At 47.4% G+C, this 21,574-nt stretch overlaps 1 protein-coding gene across 1 annotated transcript in view; it reads right to left on the bottom strand.

The window, feature by feature from the left end:
- The window catches only part of GLT1D1 (glycosyltransferase 1 domain containing 1), a 94,437-nt gene extending 77,615 nt beyond the window's left edge, over positions 1 to 16,822 (bottom strand). Inside the window, exons 1-2 of the mRNA XM_061169358.1 lie at positions 16,728 to 16,822; positions 1,471 to 1,619 (exon numbers count right to left, since the gene is read on the bottom strand). Coding sequence (XP_061025341.1) covers positions 1,471 to 1,619; positions 16,728 to 16,795 — 217 coding nt within the window. The 5' untranslated portion in view covers positions 16,796 to 16,822. The remainder of the gene's footprint in view (positions 1 to 1,470; positions 1,620 to 16,727) is intronic.
- Positions 16,823 to 21,574: the final 4,752 nt, after the last annotated feature.

The raw sequence follows: 21,574 nt of genomic DNA, 5'->3' as shown, positions 1-21,574 counted from the left end.
GTGGGAATTCTCAGCCTCTATAATCACATAGCTAATCCCTATAATAAATCTTCACGTACATATATGTGTGTGTCTGTGTGTGTGTGTGTGTGTATCTATATCTACATCTGTATCTATGTCTATATCTGTATCTCCTCTTGGCTCTGTTTCTCTAGAAAACCCTGACTAATACACCAGTAGAAAAGATAGCTCCCGCAACCCTCGGGACTTCCCTGGTGGTCCAGTGGTTAAGACTTGAGCTTCTACTGCAGGGGGCACGGGTTCAATCTCTGGCTGGGGAACTAAGATCCCGCACGCCATGCAGCACGGCCAAAAAAAAAGAAAAGAAAGCCCCAAAGCTTACGGTTGATTGCCCTGCTGGACATAACCAGTTCTGCAGCCAACTTAATCCTAGCCTATTCAAATCTCAGTCCCTCCGTGGATGGATCTAGAGACTGTCATACAGAGTGAAGTAAGTCAGAAGGAGAAAAACAAATATTGTATATTAACGCATATATGTGGAACCTAGAAAAATGGTACAGATGAACCGGTTTGCAGGGCAAAAATAGAGACACAGATGTAGAGAATAAACATATGGACACCAAGGGGGGAAAGTGGGGGTGGTGGTGTGATGAATTGGGAGATTGGGATTGACATGTATACACTGATGTGTATAAAATGGATGACTAATAAGAACCTGCTGTATAAAAAAAATAATAAAATTCAAAAATTCAAAAAAAACAAAACTCAGTCCCTCAAATGCTCTTTAAACTGGCTTTAGCATCTTAGTAGTTTCTTCATTAATAAATCAGTTGAATAAACTCTCTCCTATGTGCTCACTTCTATATTTTGTGAAAGAGTCCCATTTTTAACTTTTGAAAATTAGACTTTGAGTTAAGAAATACACATCAAAAACATTCAGGATAAAACTCTTCATGCCGTATGGACTTCCCTGGTGGCGCAGTGGTTAAGAATCCGTCTGCCAGTGCAGAGGACATGGGTTCAATCTCTGGTCCGGGAAGATCTCACATGCCGCAGAGCAACTAAGCCCGTGCGCCACAACTGCTGAGCCTGCGCTCTAGAGCCTGTGAGCCACAACTACTGAGCCCACGTGCCACAACTACTGAACCCTGCGTGCCTAGAGCCCATGCTCCGCAACAAGAGAAGCCACCTCAATGAGAAGCCCGTGCGCAGCAACGAAGACCCTACGCAGCCATTAATAAATAAATAAATTTATTAAAAAAAAAAAACTTGTAAAAAAAGACTCTTCATGCCGTTAAAAACAGCTTCAGTGTATATGCATCCATTCTCAATTGGTGTAGTTACATCGTTTTTAGAAAATTACTCCGTTTAGAAGAGCAAAGCAAAAAGATGATTGTATCCCTTCCATTTCTGAGCGGGGATAAGCTGCTTCATGGATGTTTAAGTTGAAATCGCAGGCGCTCTGGTTTCGTGACTGCTTGTGCCCCACCTTTGGGGAAGGGGGGTTACCTGGCAAAAGTCTACCCCCTCTATATAGATGAAGAGCCATAGCTGCCTCCAAGCTCTCAGCCTTGATGAAGTTGGAGATTTCGGATGGGCTTTCAAAGTCCAAGGCATCTTTCAGAATACACACGTGACCCGCAGCTTCTAGATGGTCCCTTTATCAAAAAATACACGGAGAAAGAAAAAGACAGGAGAAAAAAACATTAAAAGGGCACAAGTTGCTGCTGTGGTTAAAACTGAAAACCAATCCAAAGATTAGTCAAATCAAAAGTTAATAATACATATTTTCTGAATTGTCCTTTAGAGACAATCCACCTAAAATACATTCATCCACCAGTCTCAGATACCAGGATTGGGACTGGGACCATGGCTGCGACCAAGGCCGGCAGGATGAAGGGCTAATTCAGGAAGGCTTGGCAGCCTTGAGACACAAGGCACCCACGGCCATTTCCAGTGACATTTGCTGTACCAGAAAGCTCCCTTCTTTAATTCTTTGATTTCACTTTTTTCTCCTGTTTCTCAAAGTTTGTGTTTAGGCATCTCTGACTCAGTTTTTAATCAAGAATTCAAAAGTCACCCATTATCATTAGCTTCAAGAAATACTCCATGGCCTTTCCATTCTACCTCCCAAATATCTTTCAAATATGTCTCTTTTCTTCTCATCCCGGTTCAGTTCCTTGCAACAGAAATCTAAAATACAAATCCGATAAACCAAAAAGAAACTTCCTGAATGGTGGAAATAGCATGAGCAAAATCAAAGGGCAAATGAGAAACCGGGGGGGAAAAAAACAACTATTTACAACACTTACAAAAGGAAAGAAGCTAATTTGCTTAATATATAAAGAACTCTCATAAATCAATAAGAAAAAAACCTAACAACCCAATAGAAAAATAGGTATCACCATAAAATTGCAGTCCATGCCAAAAAAAAAAAAAACAAAAACAGAAAAACCCCTACAATTGGGCTTTTAAATATCAGAAATAGTGATCAACTTCAGTCATCCTTTTAAGGTAGAAAATTTGTAAAGATCAAAAGTCTGCCTATGGCTTCATGAAATAAACATTCCTATACTAGGTAAACTGGTACAACCTCTTCTGTGGGTAAAGTAGAAACAGCTAATATATTTAAAATGCACAAACTCTGTGACCAAACAACTCCACTTCTCAGAACTGATTCCAAAGACACTCTTGGATATGAGTGCAAAACATGCACCCAAGAATAAGCACCGAGGCTATATCCGAAGTAGCAAAAAGACTAACACTGACCTCAGTGTGCATCAGTAGGGGACCAGTTATATTATGGCGCATATGAGGTACTCAGGTCTGATGCCATGAAAAGAGTGCAGATCACTGTGAAGTCATTTAGAATGAACTCCAAGACACATTGTTAATGAAAAGAGGACACATTGTTAATGAAGTGTTCTTCACAAGGTGAAGAACACTTTGTGCATATATAGTATGTGTGCACAGAACATCTCTAGAAGGATACAGAAAAAATAAATAATAATGATTCTGTCTAAAGAGGACCAGGGACCAGGGTGGGGGAGAGATTATCTTCTCATCACACACCATTTTGCATGGCTGGATTCTTTGACCAGGTGCATATATTATCTTTTAAAATTGTTTGAGGTGCACGTGAATATACAACCAATCCAACCAGGTTCATTAAAACCCTCAAATGGGGACTCCCCTGGTGGTCCAGTGGTTAAGACTCTGTGCTTCTACTGCAGGGGACGCGGGTTTGATCCCTGGTTGGGGAACTAAGATTCTGCATGCTGCATGGCACAGCCAAAAAAAAATTAAAAAAACAAAACAGAAAACCTCAAATGGCTTGGGGTAGTCAGCCCAACTGTCAACTCCATGAGAATGGGGCCTGGATCTGTCTTGCTTACTGAATAAACTAACAGCTGAATGTGTCTCCAGGATCAAGTCCAAACGCCCTAGCCTAGCACACAGCACCCTTCATAGCTTGCATCCCCTGCACAGCCAGGCGCATCCCACTCTTGACACCCTTAGCTCCAGTCCAGCCCTTCCACCTGCAGGACACCCAACGCATCATGTCTTCTGAGCCCCATGACCATGTCCCGACGTTCCCCAATGCCAGTTCCCTTCGGTGAAATCTGACAGGCCCTGCTCCTAACACAGCCCTCTCTCTCACTGTTTCCATTGTTCTCCGAGCCCATTGTTACCACAATCACTCTGGGATGCAGTTATATGAACGAGGCAGTCACATCGTACTTAGTGCTTCTATTACAGAATCAATAACCTACAAGGACCTACTGTCTAGCACAGGGAACTATACTCAATATCTTGTAATAACCTATAATGGAAAAGAATCTGAAAAAGAATGTGTGTGTGTGTGTGTGCGTGCGTGTGTAGAGAACTGAATCACTTTGTGGTACACCTGAAACTAATGCAACATTGTAAATCAACTATACTCCAAAAAAAAAAAAAAATTGGAAAAAACAAACGAACAAAAAAACACAAAATCAGCACATAGGTGGCAATCAAGGACACTTAAAATTACCCTTGAAAATCTCTTAAATCATCCAGGAGATACTGTAGTACAAAGTTTAAACCCAATATAGCCATTTTTCCCCCCTAACTCCAGCAATAATAAAGATTGTTACTCTTCAGCTGAATACCAGATGGATGAGCTGGCTTGCACTCAGGGGCAACAGTGTATCAAATAATAAGAGTAAACATAGAAGAATGAAGGATCTAGAAACTTTAAGCAAAATGACCATAAAATGACCAACCTGCTTATACCGTGGGAGCCTCAGGGGAACTCAGGACCTCTGAAGAAACGTTAGATTCAAATCCGCAAGCCCGCACCCACTCTGGGGAATATGGTGAGAATCATCACCTACTCTACTACGTGAAGGCTAAATTTTCTCTCTCTCTCTCTGTTTTTTCTTTTGTGTTGTAAATTAAATGCACAAGACTGCAGCTGTCACTGGGCCAAGAAAGAAAAACTAAGGCCTGGAGACTTGAGTTGGCTTCTGCTCTTGAAGTATGCTGAGTATCTTGATCTTATCACTTCCACTGTTAATGCTGATCCAATCACTGCCACCGCCCCACGCACCCCCGAACTCGTCTGGAAATGCTGATGGCAACTAACTGTTAAGCAGAGCCAGGACAGAAGCCTGCAGGCAGTCTAGCTATCGGCTCACTTCAGCCTAAAAATACACATCATGCAAAACTAAGGATGCAACGTGCTTCAGAGGATGGGTGAAATAATTGTTATTCCATCGCCTTAAAACTTTAAAATGAGAAGCCAAAAATAAAAAGGTGTTGATAAATGGAAAAGGGACAATTTGAACTCTACTTAGGAAATCCATACCTGAGAGATTTCTGGCTGATGCAGAATCTATAGGGTAAGGCATATGGGATGCGGGTGGTTAGGTACAGATAACGGCTCGTTCTTGATTTATTAAACCTATTTTCAAATGGCATTTCAACACTAGCTTTATTTATTTATTCATTCATTCATTCATTCATTCATTCATTCATTCATTTATTTATGGCTGTATTGGGTCTTCGTTTCTGTGCGAGGGCTTTCTCTAGTTGCGGCAAGCGGGGGCCACTCTTCATCGTGGTGCGCGGGCCTTTCACCGTCGCGGCCTCTCTTGTTGCGGAGCACAGGCTCCAGACGCGCAGGCTCAGCAATTGTGGCTCACGGGCCCAGCTGCTCCGCGGCATGTGGGATCTTCCCAGACCAGGGCTCGAACCCGTGTCCCCTGCATTGGCAGGCGGATTCTTAACCACTGCACCACCAGGGAAGCCCAACACTAGCTTTATGATCTCATTAATATTCCAAAATAGTTTTTTTTTTTTTTAATCTTAATTCTCTATGGACTGATACTCGAGCCTTCTTTCCAGTTGACTTGTAACACCTTTAAATTGCTCTGTCCTGGTTCCTTCTGAAACTGAGCAGGACCCTGTGGGGCTCCTGGGCACAAAATCCTTTCTGTGTCCCCAGTTTCTTGTTTGCAGGAAATAGGCTTTATTCAGCCTCCATGACCGTCACTGAGTTCCAAAGGGCAGGTTCAAACAGTTGCTAATCAGGGAAGGGAGGGGATGCAGAGACAGGGGAGGAGCAGTCAGGACACAGTAGTGCAGCCTGGGGGCAGGGTCCTGGTTGGAGATTTTACCTGAGACCAGATTAAAGGAGTGCAGGCCCTGCACACACCCTAATCCTTATCAGCAACCCCATCCTTGAACCACTGCTATAAAACTCCTCACCAGGTATTTGAATTTCTGTGAAAAAACTTCCCAATTTTAAGTTTGGATTGGGACACACAGTTTCAAGGGCAGGAACCCGCTGTGTCCCCCTTTGCCTGGCAAAGCAATAAAGCTACTCTTTTCTACTTCACCCAAAACTCTGTCTCCGAGATTTGATTCGGCACTGGTGCACAGAGGCCGAGCTTTCGGCATCACTTCTGTGAGTGATAACTTGATTCAACTAATAAATTCCCTGAGCACCTATTATGTCCCAGGAGTTCTGGCTTATTTGGCTTAAGGAAGGCTTTTTATTTAGTTATTTATTTAAGAATGAAAGCATCTCCAATAAATTAAGAGACTTTGAGCATGTTCCAGGAATTGACTGAAGTTCCTTGCACACCCCTGACCCAAGATTCAAAAATTCAGTGGGACTCTACCTGCTTCCACCTGGCTGAAAGCCATCCCCTTTAACTGAGTACACAAAAAAGCTTAATCATTTGTGTGTTTAACTTATGTGAATTTCCATAAACTATGATGTCTTGATTAAAGAAAAAAAAAAAAAGATAGCAAGAGAAAAAAAAAAGATAGGGCAGGCAACACGAATTGCATTCCATTCCATAGCCATGAGCCCCTGCATGATCCTGAGATGGGAAACAGGGATCTAATATTCCTTAAGGCCATCCCACGCTGTGGGCCTCTGAGCGTGAACAGCTGGCTGGGACCAATGCTTCTCACAGGACACAGCACCTACTGGCAGCCCAGTGATGTCAACCAAGGCTCACCTGGGGGGGAAACAGTGTCATGTCACTGGTGGGGCGAAGTCACCTGTGTTGAACTGTGAAATGTTACCCTCTGACAATACTTCAAGAATGTCTGATACATTAAAAGAAACGATGCTGGTCTTGAATCCGTGGTGGAGCTCAGCAAGATGAAGACCTTTGTGTGAATGCAATGCCCGCATGAACCCGTGAGCCCCAGTTCGGAAAGGTAAACTGGACAGAGCACTGTCCCCCTTGCCTTTCCGTAAATGAAGTGAGATGATAAGACATTTGCAGGACATGGTGTTACCGTGCATATTATCTTTGTGGGTGTGTTTTGTAAACAGTAAAGTGTATCTACTTTTTTAATGCAATTCTAATGGGATTCCTGTACTCAAGAGAATTACTGTTAGGAAATCACTCTTTTTAAAAGGAAGCAAAAATACAATCACAAAACAGGCAAAGCGTCTAGACCAGGTCTCAAACCCAAATGTCTGCTGAGCTGACTGCTGAAATAAATGAATGGGGAGACGGGGGGCGGTGGGGACCATAAGGCATGAGGAGCCCTCCACCAAACGGGAGAGAAGGGTCCCATCTGCAGGGGTCAGTCCTGCACTGTCTAATAAGGCAAAGTGGGCCAACGGAGCACTGCGGACATGGCAAGTCTAAACAGAGTGGTGCTGAGTGTGAAATATACATACAGCTCATTCGTAATTTCTGTACTGATGACATGCTGCAATGATATTTGGATGTACTGAGTTCATGGGAATGTATTATTAAAATTAATTTAATCTGTTTCTTCCTGCTTTGTTTAAAGTGACTACTAGAACGTTTTAAATGACACACGCGGCTCCCTTTATGTGTGAACACGCTGGATTAAATCCTCTTCAGCTCTAGACAGCGGGTACCATGCAGACACCGTCTCACGGTGGCCAGTTCGGCCAGTCTGCCAAGAGAAGCCAGGTATTGGAACTTCTGTGAAAAAACTTCCCAATTTTAACCACCTCCCCTGCAAGTTATTTCCTGCTCCTTCAATGCCAACAATGTTTGTTATTCCTTTAAGTCTTCAAAAGTTCACAGGTCTGCTTTTCCCCTTTCCTTTATGGATAAGAATCAGTAACGCTTTCACTCTGAAACGTGTGGCCTCCATAGCATCCATTCCCATGTCCCCGCTTCCTGCAGCCTTGAATGTCCCCATCGCTCATTTGAACGGGAAGCACTCAACCCCCGGATCCAACCACAGCACCCCACCTATGCACACTCCCACCCCGGGGTATGCAATTTGGGACCTGGGGCTGCACTTTCAGACACTCAAACTCACTGTTTCTGGCTGGGCTTGAACTGGATGGATGTAGGGTTGGGAGGTGCTAGGAAAGAAAACCTGACAGGAGTGGGAAGTGGACCCAAGACACAGAGAGCCATTGACTCCTGTCCATGTCATCTTAGCTGCAAAATCACACCTGAAGCCCGCCCCACCTCCAGACTTTTTAAAGGATAAGCCGAGAAATCCCAGTCCTTGCCCAGGCCGATTGGGGTTGGGTTTTCAGTGACGCGAAGCTGAAAATCTCTGTGAGGATCACAGACCAGCAGCTTAGAGCCTTTCTTGTTCGCTGATATAAAATCCACTGTTGCATCTAGCTCCTTGTAAGCCATCAGAATCTCCGACCACAGCAGGTTATCTTTCCCCCATGCCCCTCCATCCCTTCCACGGCAACAGTCCTCTGACCTCAGAGGGTCCCAAAGCCCCTCCCTGTCTCCCGTTTCTTGTTTGGAGAAAAAGGCTTTAGTCTCCTAGACCCTCCCTGAATTCCAAAGAGTAGACTCAAGCAGTCACTACTTAGGGAAAAGAAGGGGACACAGAAACAGAGTAGAAGCAGTCAAGAAACAATAGTTCAAAACAACAAAAACAAAAATAAATAAAAAAGGAAAAAATTTTTAAAAAAAGAAGAAGAAGAAAAAAAGAAACAATAGTTCAGTGATAAAACAGAGTCCTAGATCCTCCTGAAGTGATACAGATAACAATCTGATGCATCTCTGAGTTGTTCTGCAAGAACTAAGACCCCTCACCCAGGTGGAGGATGGTGACTACACACTGAGCGTAAGCATGTGGACCCCAGACTGGGTGGAACCAGAAGGCTGAGGATTGAGATTCCCAGAACAGCACTTCGTTACCTCCCCACCAACCAATCAAAAGAAAGGCATGCACCCTGCAGCCCTCATCCCAAATGTTGCCTTTAAAAACACTTCCCTGAAAACCATTGGGGAGTTCGGGTCTTTGGAACACGAGCTGCCCATTCTCCTTACTTGGCACCTGCAATAAACACTGTACTTTCCTTCACCACAACCTGGTGTCAGTAGATTGGCTTTGCCATGCATCTGGCGAGTGGACCCAAGGTTCGGTTGAGTAACACAGTGAGAAGTGCCCACTGCCCACTCGGTAGCATACACCAGAGCCCCACGAGCATCTCTGACATCTTGTCTCTCCTCTGCTGCATCATCCCAGGTCCTTCCAAATCATGTTCGAATCTATCCTCTCCCTCCCTATGTCGCCACCTCAGTCCCTCGCCCTGTAATCCTGTTAGCATTCAATCCAGAACCTTCACTGTGGCAATGATTTGGCTCATGCCTGCCAGGCCAGCTGCTCTCTCTTGCTGGCTCTTCAGCTGCCTCGGCTTCTCAACTCCACAAGCCCCTTCCTTCCTCAGGGCATCCGCACATACAGGTCCTTTGGCCAGGAATGCTGTTCCCAACCTCTCTCCCTCTTCACCCAGCTAACCTACAGGTTTGAAACCCCAGCTTAGAAAGTTATTTCTCATATGCAAATGTTCACAGCGGCACTATTCATAGTAGCCAGTAAGTGGAAACAACCCAAATGTCCTTCAACTGATGGACGGACAAGCAAAATGTGATATGTCCGTCAACGGAATGTATTATTCAGCTATAAACGAATTAAGTACTGATGCATTATGTAAAGTCCTCAGAAAGGACCACATAGTGTATGATTCCATTTATATGAGATGTCCAGAATAGGCAAATCCATGGGGACAGAAAGATTAGCGGTTGCCCAGAGCTGGGGCAGGGGGGATGGGGAGGTGACTGCTAATGGGTCTGGGGTGCCTTTTGAGACGGCTGAAAACGTTCTGAAATTAGATAGTGGCAATGGTGTGTGACTTTATGAATATACTAAAAACCACTGAATTGGATGCTTTTAAAAGGGTGAATTTTATGGTATGTGAATTATATCTCAATAAAAAAAACTGTATGAGAAAGAAAAAACTATTTCTCAGGGGAGCCTTCCAGACCCCCCCCCAGAACTAGGTCTGTCCTTTGAACATACTCTTACCACCCAGCACTTCTTCCTAGCACTGATCATATCGTAATTAAATAATCTGTGTAATCGTATGTCCGTGCTAGAAGGCTGGAAACTTCTTTCGAATGACAGGGCTTAGCACTGAGCTGATGTGCTAAAAATTCTCTGGTTGAATGGCTGCTGGCTTCCGCAGGGCTCACCTGTCCTTCCCTGGCTCCACGCCCAGGGTCTTCACAGTGCTGTGCCCACTAGGGATGCTCAATAATAAATATTTGCCAAACGAAAACAATAACCGACAATGATTACATCAGGGGAAGGAAAGGAAATAGCCTCTTCCCACTGACTTAATGTACCTCTGCTGTTTCTGAAACTGAGCAGGACCCTGTGGGGCTACTGGGCTCAGAAGCCTTTCTGTGTCCCCCATTTCTTGTCTGTAGGAAATACACTGCAGCCTCCATGACCTTCCCTGAGTCCCAAAGGGCAGGTTCAAACAGTTGCTAATCAGCGGAGGGAGGGGATGCAGAGACAGGGGAGGAGCAGTCAGGCCACAACAGAGCAGGGGGATGGGATGAATTAGGAGATAGGGATTGACATATAGACACTACTATGTATAAAATAGATGACTAATGAGAACCCGCTCTATAGCACAGGGAACTCTACTCAATGCACTGTGGTGACCTAAACGGGAAGGAAATCTAAAAAAGAGGGGATATATGTATACATATAACTGATTCACACTGCTGTATAGCAGAAACTAACACAACATTGTAAAGCAACTATACTCCAATAAAAATTAATTAAAAAAAAGAAACTATAAAAAGAACTATAAAACTATAAAACTATAAAAAAGAAACCTTGGGGCAGAGTCCTGGTTCCACCTCAAGGGATACACAGAACAATACCTTTGAGCTCTTCTGAAGAACTAAAACCCCCAACAAATGGAAGATGTTAACTACTTGATACAGCAGTTTTCATTCCAGAGAGAAGGTCACAGTTTGATAACCTCGAGAACCACAGAAGCTCACCAGGAGACCTCCTGAGGCCAGATTAAAGGAATGTAGGCCCTGCACACACCCTGATCCTTATCAGCAACCCCGCCCTTGACCCATTGCCATAAAACTCCTCAGGGACTTCCCTGGCGGTCCAGTGATTAAGACTCCACACTTCCACTGCAGCGGCATGGGTTCAATCCCTGGTTGGGAAACTAAGATCCCGAATGCCACGTGGCTCGGCCCAAACAAACAAAAACCAAAGCAACTCCTCACCAAATCCTCCCAGGTCGGGACACACAGTTTTTGAGGGCACTAGCCCACTGTGACCCCCTTTGCCTGGCAAAGGAATAAAGCTATTGTTTTCTACTTCACCCAAAACTCTGCTTCCGAGATTCGATTTGGCACCGGGGCACAGAGGTCAAGTTTTCGGCATCATTTCCTTGGCATCTTCTAAAGAAAAAGTAGAAAACTTGAATAGGCTCAGGCTTTTTTCCTTCCCATATGCTCGGCACTCACAGCAGAATTCAAACTTAGACTAGCAGAAGGCAGCTGGGCAGTAGGGTCAGGGCTGCATTGGATGCCATGATGTTTGCCTTTCTTCCTTTTTTTTTTCCCTTCCAGTGAGTTTCCAGAAAGTCTTGTTTGCTTCTGTTATCTAAAGTGCTTCCCATTCAAATAAAAACTCTTTTATACACCGTTTTCCAGATGAAGAAACACAGAAGGAAGAACACAAAGTCACAGCCACTGTACAAGTGCTGCTCTCACTCGGGGACACTGCACTCACTTGGGTGCCAGGGCACTCATCCAAGCACTGACTTCTAGGACTCCCTACTCTGGACCTAGCAAGCCTCAATCCTTCACCTTTTCTTCTTTTCCATCTCTCTCTCTTTTTATTTTGTATGTATGTATGTATGTATGTATTCTATTTTAAAATTTTTTTGGCCATACCTTGCGGCTTGCGGGCTCTTAGTTCCCCAACCAGGGATTGAACCTGGGCCCTTGGCAGTGAAAGTGCAGAGTCCTAACCACTGGACTGGCAGGGAATTCCCTTCTTTTCCATCTCTCTTCCTGCATTTCCCTAAACCCTTAGCAGTGCTGCAGACAAACTCTAGGTGTGAGGCCCAGTAGTCTAGCGAGTCTCTGATAGTCCGGTTTAGGGCAAGGGGTCAGCATACCTTCCCTGGAAATGGTCAGAGAGTAAATACCTCTGGGTTTGCAGGTGGATGATCTCTGGCCAACTGCTCAGCTCTGCTATTTATTTTAGCCTAGCAGGAGGCGCACTTTGAAGCTCTGATCTCCTGTTACCTCGTCACTAAAGCAACGGTGTGACTGTTTTGTTTTTAGTTTTTTTACATCTATGACTTGTGCAATTTAAACTTCGACCTTTACTGTTAGCAACTGATCTGAACCCCTTCGCCTGATTTAGAGGATCCTCAAGATTGCCTGGTTCTTCTGGAAACTGTTGGCAGCCCCAGGGGATTAGAGGTGAACGGGGACCCGTGGGTCCCCTCGCTGCACCCGTCTTCTAGCTGAGTCAGGTGACACCATGGGGACACAGACCAAATGGAGACGCAGACAGCAGCGCTGCTGGGCAGGCCAGGCTCCCTGATTCTCGTCCACACAAGAGCCCATGTAACAGTGCCAGCAAACCGCATACCCCAAACAGAGCTCCTTTTTGTTCAGAGGTGAAAAAACATCTCTGATGCAGATTTCTAACATTTATAGTGCTTAGGAGACAACCCCAGAGAGTAGGCCCTGATTAGGGTTTTAAAAATTCTAGCAAACAGCCCCTAGGTTAGAAGGGAAAGTTGCCTGACCCAGGGCAGACTGATTATACCGAAGGATATGTAAGGTGCAACATAGACAATAAAACAGTGCCTCTCTAGTTATCAATCCGCAGACAAATATTCCCCCCACATGCCTTCTCCATCACCTACACCTTCTAAAAAACTCCTAGACAGCAGAGGCCCAAGGTTACTACAAAGACCCCAATATACCCAGCTTTTCTTGGTTTTCTCTCAGTATTTTCCCTCTATAATGAAGGAAGTTGTGGATTTTTTTTTTTTTTTCCTCTCACTCCTGATGAAGTTAATTTGTAGATCAGGACCCACAAAGTGGAGGTCACCCCATGGCCCAGCTGATGTCACAAATCTCAGCGTCAGTCAGTCTGTGTTATAGGACAGGCCTCATGGTCAAGGAAACAATACACATCAGTCACGATGCTCTGACTCATCTTTGGCGGGGTCCCTGACCCTAGAGAAATAGGGCCTGCTACCTTGTAAGGAAATCCCCGATGGCCTAGCCAGTCATGCCCTGTTTCCATGTTGTTGCTTCTGAGATTCTATAAAACTCGCTCTCAGCCAAAATCCCTCAGAAGAGGGCTAGGCTGCTTGGGAGGCATTGTGCCCCCCAATCCATAGACTGTTTTCCCTTGAATAAGGGGCATCAGTGTCATTACTAAATTGTATTCGTTTTGTCGTTTGACACTCTCCATATTCAATTGTCAAGCCCTGTGCGTTTCACTTCTTAAATATGTCACTTCCAAATGGCATCTCCTCTGCCACCATCCTGATCTACCCTTCAGGCTGCAGCCCAAACCATCTTCGACGACATATAAATCTGATAGCGTTTCATGGTTGCATCCCGTGCCTGGCACAAAACTGCAGGTCCTGTGTGACCTGCATCCTACCTGCCTCTCAGCCACGTCTGCAGACTCCCCCGAGAGCGGGGTTTGTCAGCCTCGGTACCACTGACGTTTTGAGCTCGTTCAATCTCTGTCGTAGGGCTGTTCTGTGCATTGCAGGGTGTGTAGCTGCACGCCTGGCCTCTACCCACTGGATGCCAGGAGCCCCTCACCCCCAGTTGTGACAACAAAAATGCCTCCATGTACTACTCCATGCCCCCGGGGGCAAAATCACTCCTTCCTCCTCTGCACATTCTCTTGGCCTCTGCTCCCATGGAGAATCACTGACCTAGAACATTCTATTCTGCTAAGTTTGCACAACTCAGTTTGGGAAGGGATCCGCTCTTGCCCACATCCTACCTGCTGTCCCTCTGCCTGAGACACCCCCCAACACTAACCCTTCCCTGCCTCGCCAACTCAGGTTCATATTCTTACGAATAGCCCACGTTTATTAAGTGTGTACTAAGCACCAAGCCTGGTTCAAAACACTGAAAATGTATTAACTCGTATTTGATCCTCATAACAATCCTGTGTGGCAGGTCTGAGCTGCCATTATGTAACCTGGCTTAGATCTTAGGGATTTTAAGCAGGGAAGCCGCCTTGTGAAGGCAGGAGGTCTGCTCCAGAGCTTGTGTCTTTCTATCAGTTTGCGATGCCTGAACCATCCCACGTCTAGCCTGGGGTGGTTCCCCAGAGCATCCTACATGTCCAGTCCTGTACGGATGTGCCCATCACAAGTCAGCATCGCTATTTACGTACCGGGTGTTCACTCGCAACTACAAGCTTGAGTGTGCAAGAATAGACTCGTTCCTTCTTTTCCTAAGTCCCTTCTTAATTAACTCAGACACCCTCCCCTGCTAGACTGATGAGGACCCCGATCTTGCTCATTGGAGGCGGGGCTCCCTCCGCTGCTGCCCAGGGTCCCTGGAGGGTCTCAGGGGTCTTCCCCAGAGAACGTTTGAGGAGCTCCTCTGGTTCTCACTGCTTCCTGGTAATTGGCTCCCAGGGAAGTCTGTCACCATGGAAACCTCCCTCCCCTCCCCTTCAGGACACCGAGCATCATTTCCTCAAGGAACCTAGGCTTTCACAAGACAGAAGATGTCTTCCAGCAACTTCCGCTTTTCCCTTTTTCTTCCCCCCCACCCCCCAGCCATCCTTCCTGAGTGAAGGGGAGACCAAAGCCTGGCTCTGAAGAGAGAGCAAAGCACAAAGAACAATCTTTATTCCGCGTCATGCACAGCCAGGAAAACACAGAACAAAGTAACTAAAGGGCCCTGCACCCTGCTGAATGTCCGTGGAAGTGCCCGCCTGGCTCCCCTGAGGGACCTTTGGTGGCTGCAAGCCTTTGGAAGATTTGGGCTCCGGTGTACAGCTCGAGTGAGGAGTGGGGTGTTAAATAATGGATGTTCTCTCTAGTTTCCACAGCATAAACTACGGGTGCAGGCTCTGCTGGGCTGGCCCCTCTCTCTCTCTGACCTCCTTTCCTTGCCTTAGTCCAGAGAGCATGGATTCTTTCTGTTTCTCAAGCCTGTCAAGCTTGCTCTGGCCCCAGGACCTGTGTCCGTGCTATTACCCTGTCCCAGGTCCATCCATCCTTCCAGATCCTTGAGTGGCTGCCTCCTTCTGTCACTGGGGTCTTGGCCTGAATGTCACCTCCTCAGAGAGTCCTCCTCTGAAGCCGCAGCCCCAGTCACTTCCTTCATTTCTGGTTAATCCTGCAATGTCTCTCTCCCCCACTGGAATGTGCTCCATGAGGATAGAGACCACCATGTACCTCCTGGCTGTTTATGTCCAAATGGGTGACAGCTGGGACTTCCCTGGCGGTCCAGTGGTTAAGACACCGCACTTCCACGGCAGAGGGCATGGGTTCGATCCCTGGTGGGGGAATTAAGATCCGGCAGGCCACAGAGCACAGCCAAAAAATAAATAAATAAACAGTGGTGAGCATAGCTGCCTTCCAAATGAGTGATGGCGGTGCCACTGACTTAAGATAAACCTGTGCGGTGAAAATCCTCATGGGAAAAACCTAACCCTAAACTTCAGAAGACTGACGTATCCTGCCCCTGCTGCTCTTTACGAGAACTAACATATTTGAGGAGAAAGGGATGTGAAAGGGGAGGTGTAGCCCCAATCACTCATTTGGATGATGAGGAAATCACTCATTTGGATGATGAGGAAGAAGAGGGGAAGTCAATTGAGAAATTTCATGAAGCAAGTCAGTTTGCTTAAAAAAAAAAAAAAGAGCTGCTATGAAACTTCGGGCACTAATCAGCTCCCTCCCTGCCCTGGGGACTTACCTTCCAGCAGGGAGAAGAGAAAAAGTGGAGGAATAAACCTAGAAAACAAGATAACTGCAGGAAAAGATAAATGTTAGGAAGATAACCAGGCAAGGAGATGGGGAAGGTGGAAACGGCAGAGGAGAAGAGGGAAGGCTACTTAGTGGGTTTTTTTGTTTTGTTTTTTCGCCACACTTCGCAGGCACGCTGGATCTTAGTTCCCCGACCAGGGATTGAACCCGTGCCCCCCTGCAGTGGAAGCTTAGAGTCTTAACCATTGGACCGCCAGGGAAGTCCAAGGAAAGGCTACTTTGGATGGCAGGTCCAGTAACGCTGGTTTGCACTTTTGCTGAGCCTTCTGCCCGGAAATCCTGGTCCACCCCTACTCCCACCCCCACCCCGCCAGGCGGCCCCAGCTTCAAGGGACCCTCGTCGCACCCAGGATGGTGCGCAAATGTCACTCTAACAAGGTCTCCCCGGAGCATCCCGCCTAAAACAGCGCACGCGCGCAAGCGGCCCTCGCGGGTGCGTGTACACGGGTCTAGAGGTATCACTGTATATTTATACCCATGTGTTTGTATTCTTTCTCTCCCGTCCCCGCCGACGTGCCGCGTCCCGAAGCCCCGACTTCGCGTTCCGTCGCCGCCTCCCCAAACCTAGGGCGCTCACGATCAATACGGAGCGTCTGTGACGACGGCCGCGCCGAGATACGGCCGCGCCGAGATGCGTCCCAGAACGCCGAGCAGCCTCCGCCGCGCTGCCTGCCTCGCGTGGCCGCCCAGGCGCCGGGCACCAGCGGCGTCACCGGCCGAGCGGCCTCGGGGGAGCGTTAGGACCGCAGCGCCGGGCGGGCCCCGGGCACCCGCGCCGGAGCCGGACACGCGCCCCTCGCCGCCCCGCGCTCCCCCGGGCCCCGCGCCCTGCGGCCGGTCCGTTTGGGCGCGCGGTTCGGGGAGGCCGGGCCGACCCCGCGCCCCCGGCCGGTGCCCCCGCCGGGACCCGGGCCGCCGCCGCACCTACCGGACGCGCTGGGCCGTGATAGCGTTGCCCGTGTGCCGCCGGAGCACCGCCAGGAACAGGAGCCGCATGGCGCCGCCGCCGCCGCCGCCACCCGGCAGTCCACCGCCCGCCAAGGCCGGGCCCGAGGCGGGGCGGGGACGCGGGCCGGGGCGGCCGGGGTCCGTCAGCCCGCCCGCCGCTCCCCAGGCCGCGCCCGCGCTCGCCGGTTCCGGGGCCGGGGGTCAGGGGCGCGCGGGGCGGCGGCGGGGGCGTGTCCGGGGGGGTGGGGGACGGGGCGCGGGGCCCCTCCCACGGGACCAGCGGCAGGGGACCCTCGGGTCCCCTCCAAGGGAACCAGAAGAGACTCCCACGGGGGTCCCGGAGCGGCCGCAGATCTGCTTCCATGGGGACTGTCACCAGAGGAGATTTCGGGTCCCTTCGCACAGAGGTAAGGGGTGGGTGGCCACAATCTCCTGCCACAGGGACCAAAGTTGGCCACAGGCTCCCCACCACACACACACACACACACACACACACACACACACACACACTCAGAGGGACCAGGGTGGCTGCGCGCTGCTGCCATGGGGACCAGGGGTCCGCGGGTCCCTTTCCACGGTGGCCGGCACCAGGGGTGATGGCCGAGTCCCTCCCACAGGGACCAGAGGAGGCCATGGGGGGACTCCCAAGGGGACCAGGGTGAGCGGTGTCCACTTCCATGGGGCCACCACCAGGGACTTCTGGTGTCTCTTGAAAATGAGAGATGGGGCAATAGTAGCCATCTTTCCCACAGTAAACAGAGCTAAGAAGCAGGTGCCCCTTCAGAAGTGTTAAGAGAGAAACTGAGGGCTATTTAAAATTTTAGTTAGAGCAAAAGTTTACTCCAGTTGGGTAGCACAGAACCGGAAGCGGCCAGGAGGGCCCACAAACAGGAGCTGCGGTGAGGCTTTTATACCTAAAAGGCAGAAGCAAAGTAAGGAAATTATTAATTGGCTACTGCCGAAAGTCTAGTTGGCTCTTCGTGATTGGTTGTCTTTAGGTTTCGATTCTGTAACCTTGAGGCATTTGCAGCTTAGGTTTTGGTTTGATTAAGGAAGAACCTGGGCATTTAAGCCCCGTCAGTCAGGTGGCCTCCTTGTTTAACAGATGGGACCTGAGCTCCCCAGTTTACCACAGTGGTTGTAGGTGCATTTCAGTTCCTTTGTGAGCTCAATCTGTATTCCTGTTGTTAGAAGTTGAAGTTTATATCTTGGCTCCATAGTCACCAGGGACAGAGACCTCTCTCTCTCTTCTCCAGCATGGTCTTGTTTGGCCTTTATTCTTTATTTTTTTAAAATTTTTATTCATTTATTTGTTTATTTATTGGCTGCGTTGGGTCTTCGTTGCTGCACGCAGGCTTTCTCTAGTTGCTGCGAGCGGGGGCTACCCTTCGTTGCGGTGCGCAGGCTTCTCATTGCAGTGGCTTCTCTTGTTGTGGAGCACGGGCTCTAGGTGTGCAGGCTTCAGTAGTTGTGGCACGTGGGCTCAGTAGTGTGGCTCGTGGGCTCTAGAGTGCAGGCTCAGCAGTTGTGGTGCTCGGGCTTAGTTGCTCCGTGGCATGTGGGATCTTCCCAGACCAGGGCTTGAACCCATGTCCCCTGCATTGGCAGGCGGATTCTTAACCATTGCGCCACCAGGGAAGTCCCTGGCCTTTATTCTTAAGATGGCCTCTAGGTGCAATGTGACTGCCAGAGCTCCACCCATCACATTCACATTACAGGCCAGCAAGAAGGAAGGGCAAAATGGTGCATTTCATTTTAAGGGCCCCTCCTGGAATTACACACCGCCTCTGTGACTTTATCTTACTGTGCACATGACCACATCTTCCACCCAAGGCAGCTGGGAAATACAGTCTGTTAGCTGGGTACACTGCCACCCTGAATAAAATGGTGTACTAGGATGTGGACATTATCTATTTCAGGGCTACCATTCAATCCACTTCAGAGGCGCCTTTCACAGATGGCTGCGTGTACGAAGGCCTCCCCCTCCCCCCCCCCATGCTCTCTGTCCCTTCTGTACTGACCCCATTCTGTTTCATGATCAGGGAGTGGCGGGCCCACCCCTCACCCTGGTCCTGAGCTCACTCACTGCTCTAACCTCCGCTTGCTAGGGACAAAGTCCTGCACTGGGAAGGCCCTCAATAGATGATTGTTGGATTAAATAAAACCACTGAATTTGCTCTGTTGTGAGATTTTATTCCCATCAGAGTGCATTCCTGATTTTTTTTTAGTGAAAGTCAGTGCTGCCACAATAGGATTTGCTAGGCTGAAGCTGGCTTTTATTCCATTTTTCTGGATACACCAGTTCCATGAGGTAAGAGATTCTGACATATCTTTGGGGGCCCATAACTTTATGCTTTCATGGCTTCCATTTACCCATTTGGAAAATAAGAACTATAAACAGTATCATAGTTAATTAGTTCATTTTGATGAAGTCTTTTATGATTCTCCCAAGTAGGTAATATAAAAGAGTACGAAGACAACTGTGTTATTATTGAATAATGTAGAAATAATTACGGGGGGGGGCGTAGAACAGAAAAGGTTGTTGGCATCTCTTAGGAGATTTCTCCAGATGCTTCTAACATAAGGGTCTTAAAATATATGTAGAGAAAAATTTGTTTTTTCTTTGATCATAGTGTTTGCTCAGAGCATCTCTTTAGTTCCTAGCACCAGGGAAAATTATCTACCCTGTATAAAAGTGATAGCGTTTTCAAGGGAGGGCACTGTGGGCATATTGACTTTAGAAATGGGCCTGTAATAAAAATCAACACTTCAGGGGAATTCCCTGTAGGTCCAGTGGTTAAGATTCTGCGCTCTCACTGCCGAGGGCCTGGGTTCCATCCCTGATCCGGGAACTAAGATCCTGCAATCCACGTGGTGTGGTGCAGCCAAAAAAAAAAAAAAAAAGCAACACTTGACATCTTTTTTCTTTTTTTTCGCTTCATGATATTAATAAGTGAGGCATTCTGCTTCTTTATTTCCATCAGAGTTTTCCATCTTTGCACCATCATTCCTCTCCATAGTACTGAGAACTACAAATGCTGTGTGTGTGTGACAGAGACAGAGACAGAGAGAGATCTTCATAAAAAAAAAAAAAAAAAGATACATGCAGAACTGAACTGTGGTTTAAGTGCACTGGTTATGTTTCCTTTTTCTGGCTTTCACTGACAGCACTTGAAAGTGACCAAATGCAAAAAAAAAAGCTGTTGGTCTGAAAGTAACTAGTTCCTTCTAGTGTTGTTTAATGAACATGTGGAAGTCAACCAGGAGTAAGTGATTTTCCCTTTGAGCTTTGGGCAAGAAAGCAGGCCAATGATTCCCACTGCTGTTTTCATGGCTGGGCAGACTCATTTCATAACTTTTCAGCAGGAGGATGCTCACCCCAAAGATTCTCAGCACTGCTGAATGAGACAGTGAGTCTGACAGCATTTGGTGCAGCTATAAGGCTTCCTATTTCTAATTACGGAAGAGACAGAAGTCCAATTCTGTGCACACTGGAGGTTTACTAAAGGGAAGATGTTCTAACTGCTTCCAGGAACAACCTGTTATTTGCAGAGGCCCATAGTTAACCTTTAAAATTTTCAATTTATTTTTATTACACAACCAAGTTTTGTTACATAGCCATACAGATAAACAAAACAGAATTTTAAAATCACACAGCATCCCACTATCTGAGAAAAAGGCTATGAACACTTTGGTTTCAAGTTTTTCCAGACCGCACAAATAATCATCGTAATAGTGGTGCTCACCTGTGCTCGGCAATGTTCTAAGCACTCTGCCATGCTCCTCAGTCTCCCCCCGAGTCCTAGACGGTAGGTACTATGGTTCTTACCACTTTGCAGACGAGGAAACTGAGACACAGAAAGCAGGAGACCTCCCAAAGTAACACAGGCAATGTGAATTCTTTACTATGATTCTTTGGCTCTCTTTTGGACTCAGTTGTTGACTTGTATCCTGTTCTTTGTGTGTGATTGTTACAAAAAAATAGGAACACTCTACACTTTGGGGTGGGGGGGAGCAACTGCTCTTTTTGCAATTGTGATAGGCAAAATTCTAACTTGGCCCCCAAGATTTCCCACCTCCTGTTTTACACCTTCTTCCAGTTCAAACACCCATCCAGGTGGTGCTGTGAAGAGAATTTGCAGAAGCGATTCAGTTCCCAAATCAGTTGCCCTCCATATGCAGGTGAGTCAAACCCAACAGCTGTTTCTTTAAAGGGACTGGGCATTTCCTGATGTTGGAAAGATGCAAAGTATAAGAGAGGATACGATGTCAGGGAGATTCTCTATTGCTGGCTTTGGGGATAAAGGGGGGCTGTGTGACAAGGAGTACTGGCAGGTACGAGGGGCTGAGAGCAGCCCCCAACTGCCAGCCAGCAGGAGATGGGCCCCCCTAACCCCCCCACCTCAAGGAACTACACTTGGCCACAAGCACAGGAGCTGGAAAGAGCTCTAGGTGAGATCTCAGCCCCACCCACACCTCGCTGTCAGCTTTGTGAGACCCTGAGCTGAGAACCCAGTCAGGCATGCCCAGTTTCCCGACCTGCAGAGCTGCCAGATAATAAGTGCCTGTTGTTTGAGCCGCTAAGGTTGGGGTCATTTGTTACACAGCACGGAAAACTAATACAATGACATATCAGCGATACTTCTCAGAACCTACTTCTACAGTAACATGCGAGTGACTACATAACATTCCAGTGTATGCAAGCACTGTAATTTATTTAACCAATGCCTTCTTATTGTGTATCTTTGCTGTTTCTAATCTTTTTGCTATTTTAAGCAACACTGCAATGAACATTTTATAGCTAAGTCTCTGTACACATTCTTAAGT

Source organism: Eubalaena glacialis, chromosome 15, assembly GCF_028564815.1.
Source record: "Eubalaena glacialis isolate mEubGla1 chromosome 15, mEubGla1.1.hap2.+ XY, whole genome shotgun sequence".
Lineage (NCBI taxonomy): Eukaryota > Metazoa > Chordata > Mammalia > Artiodactyla > Balaenidae > Eubalaena > Eubalaena glacialis.
The sequence above is the reverse complement of the archived record's forward strand: the minus strand, read 5'-3'. Positions and strand labels throughout refer to the sequence as shown.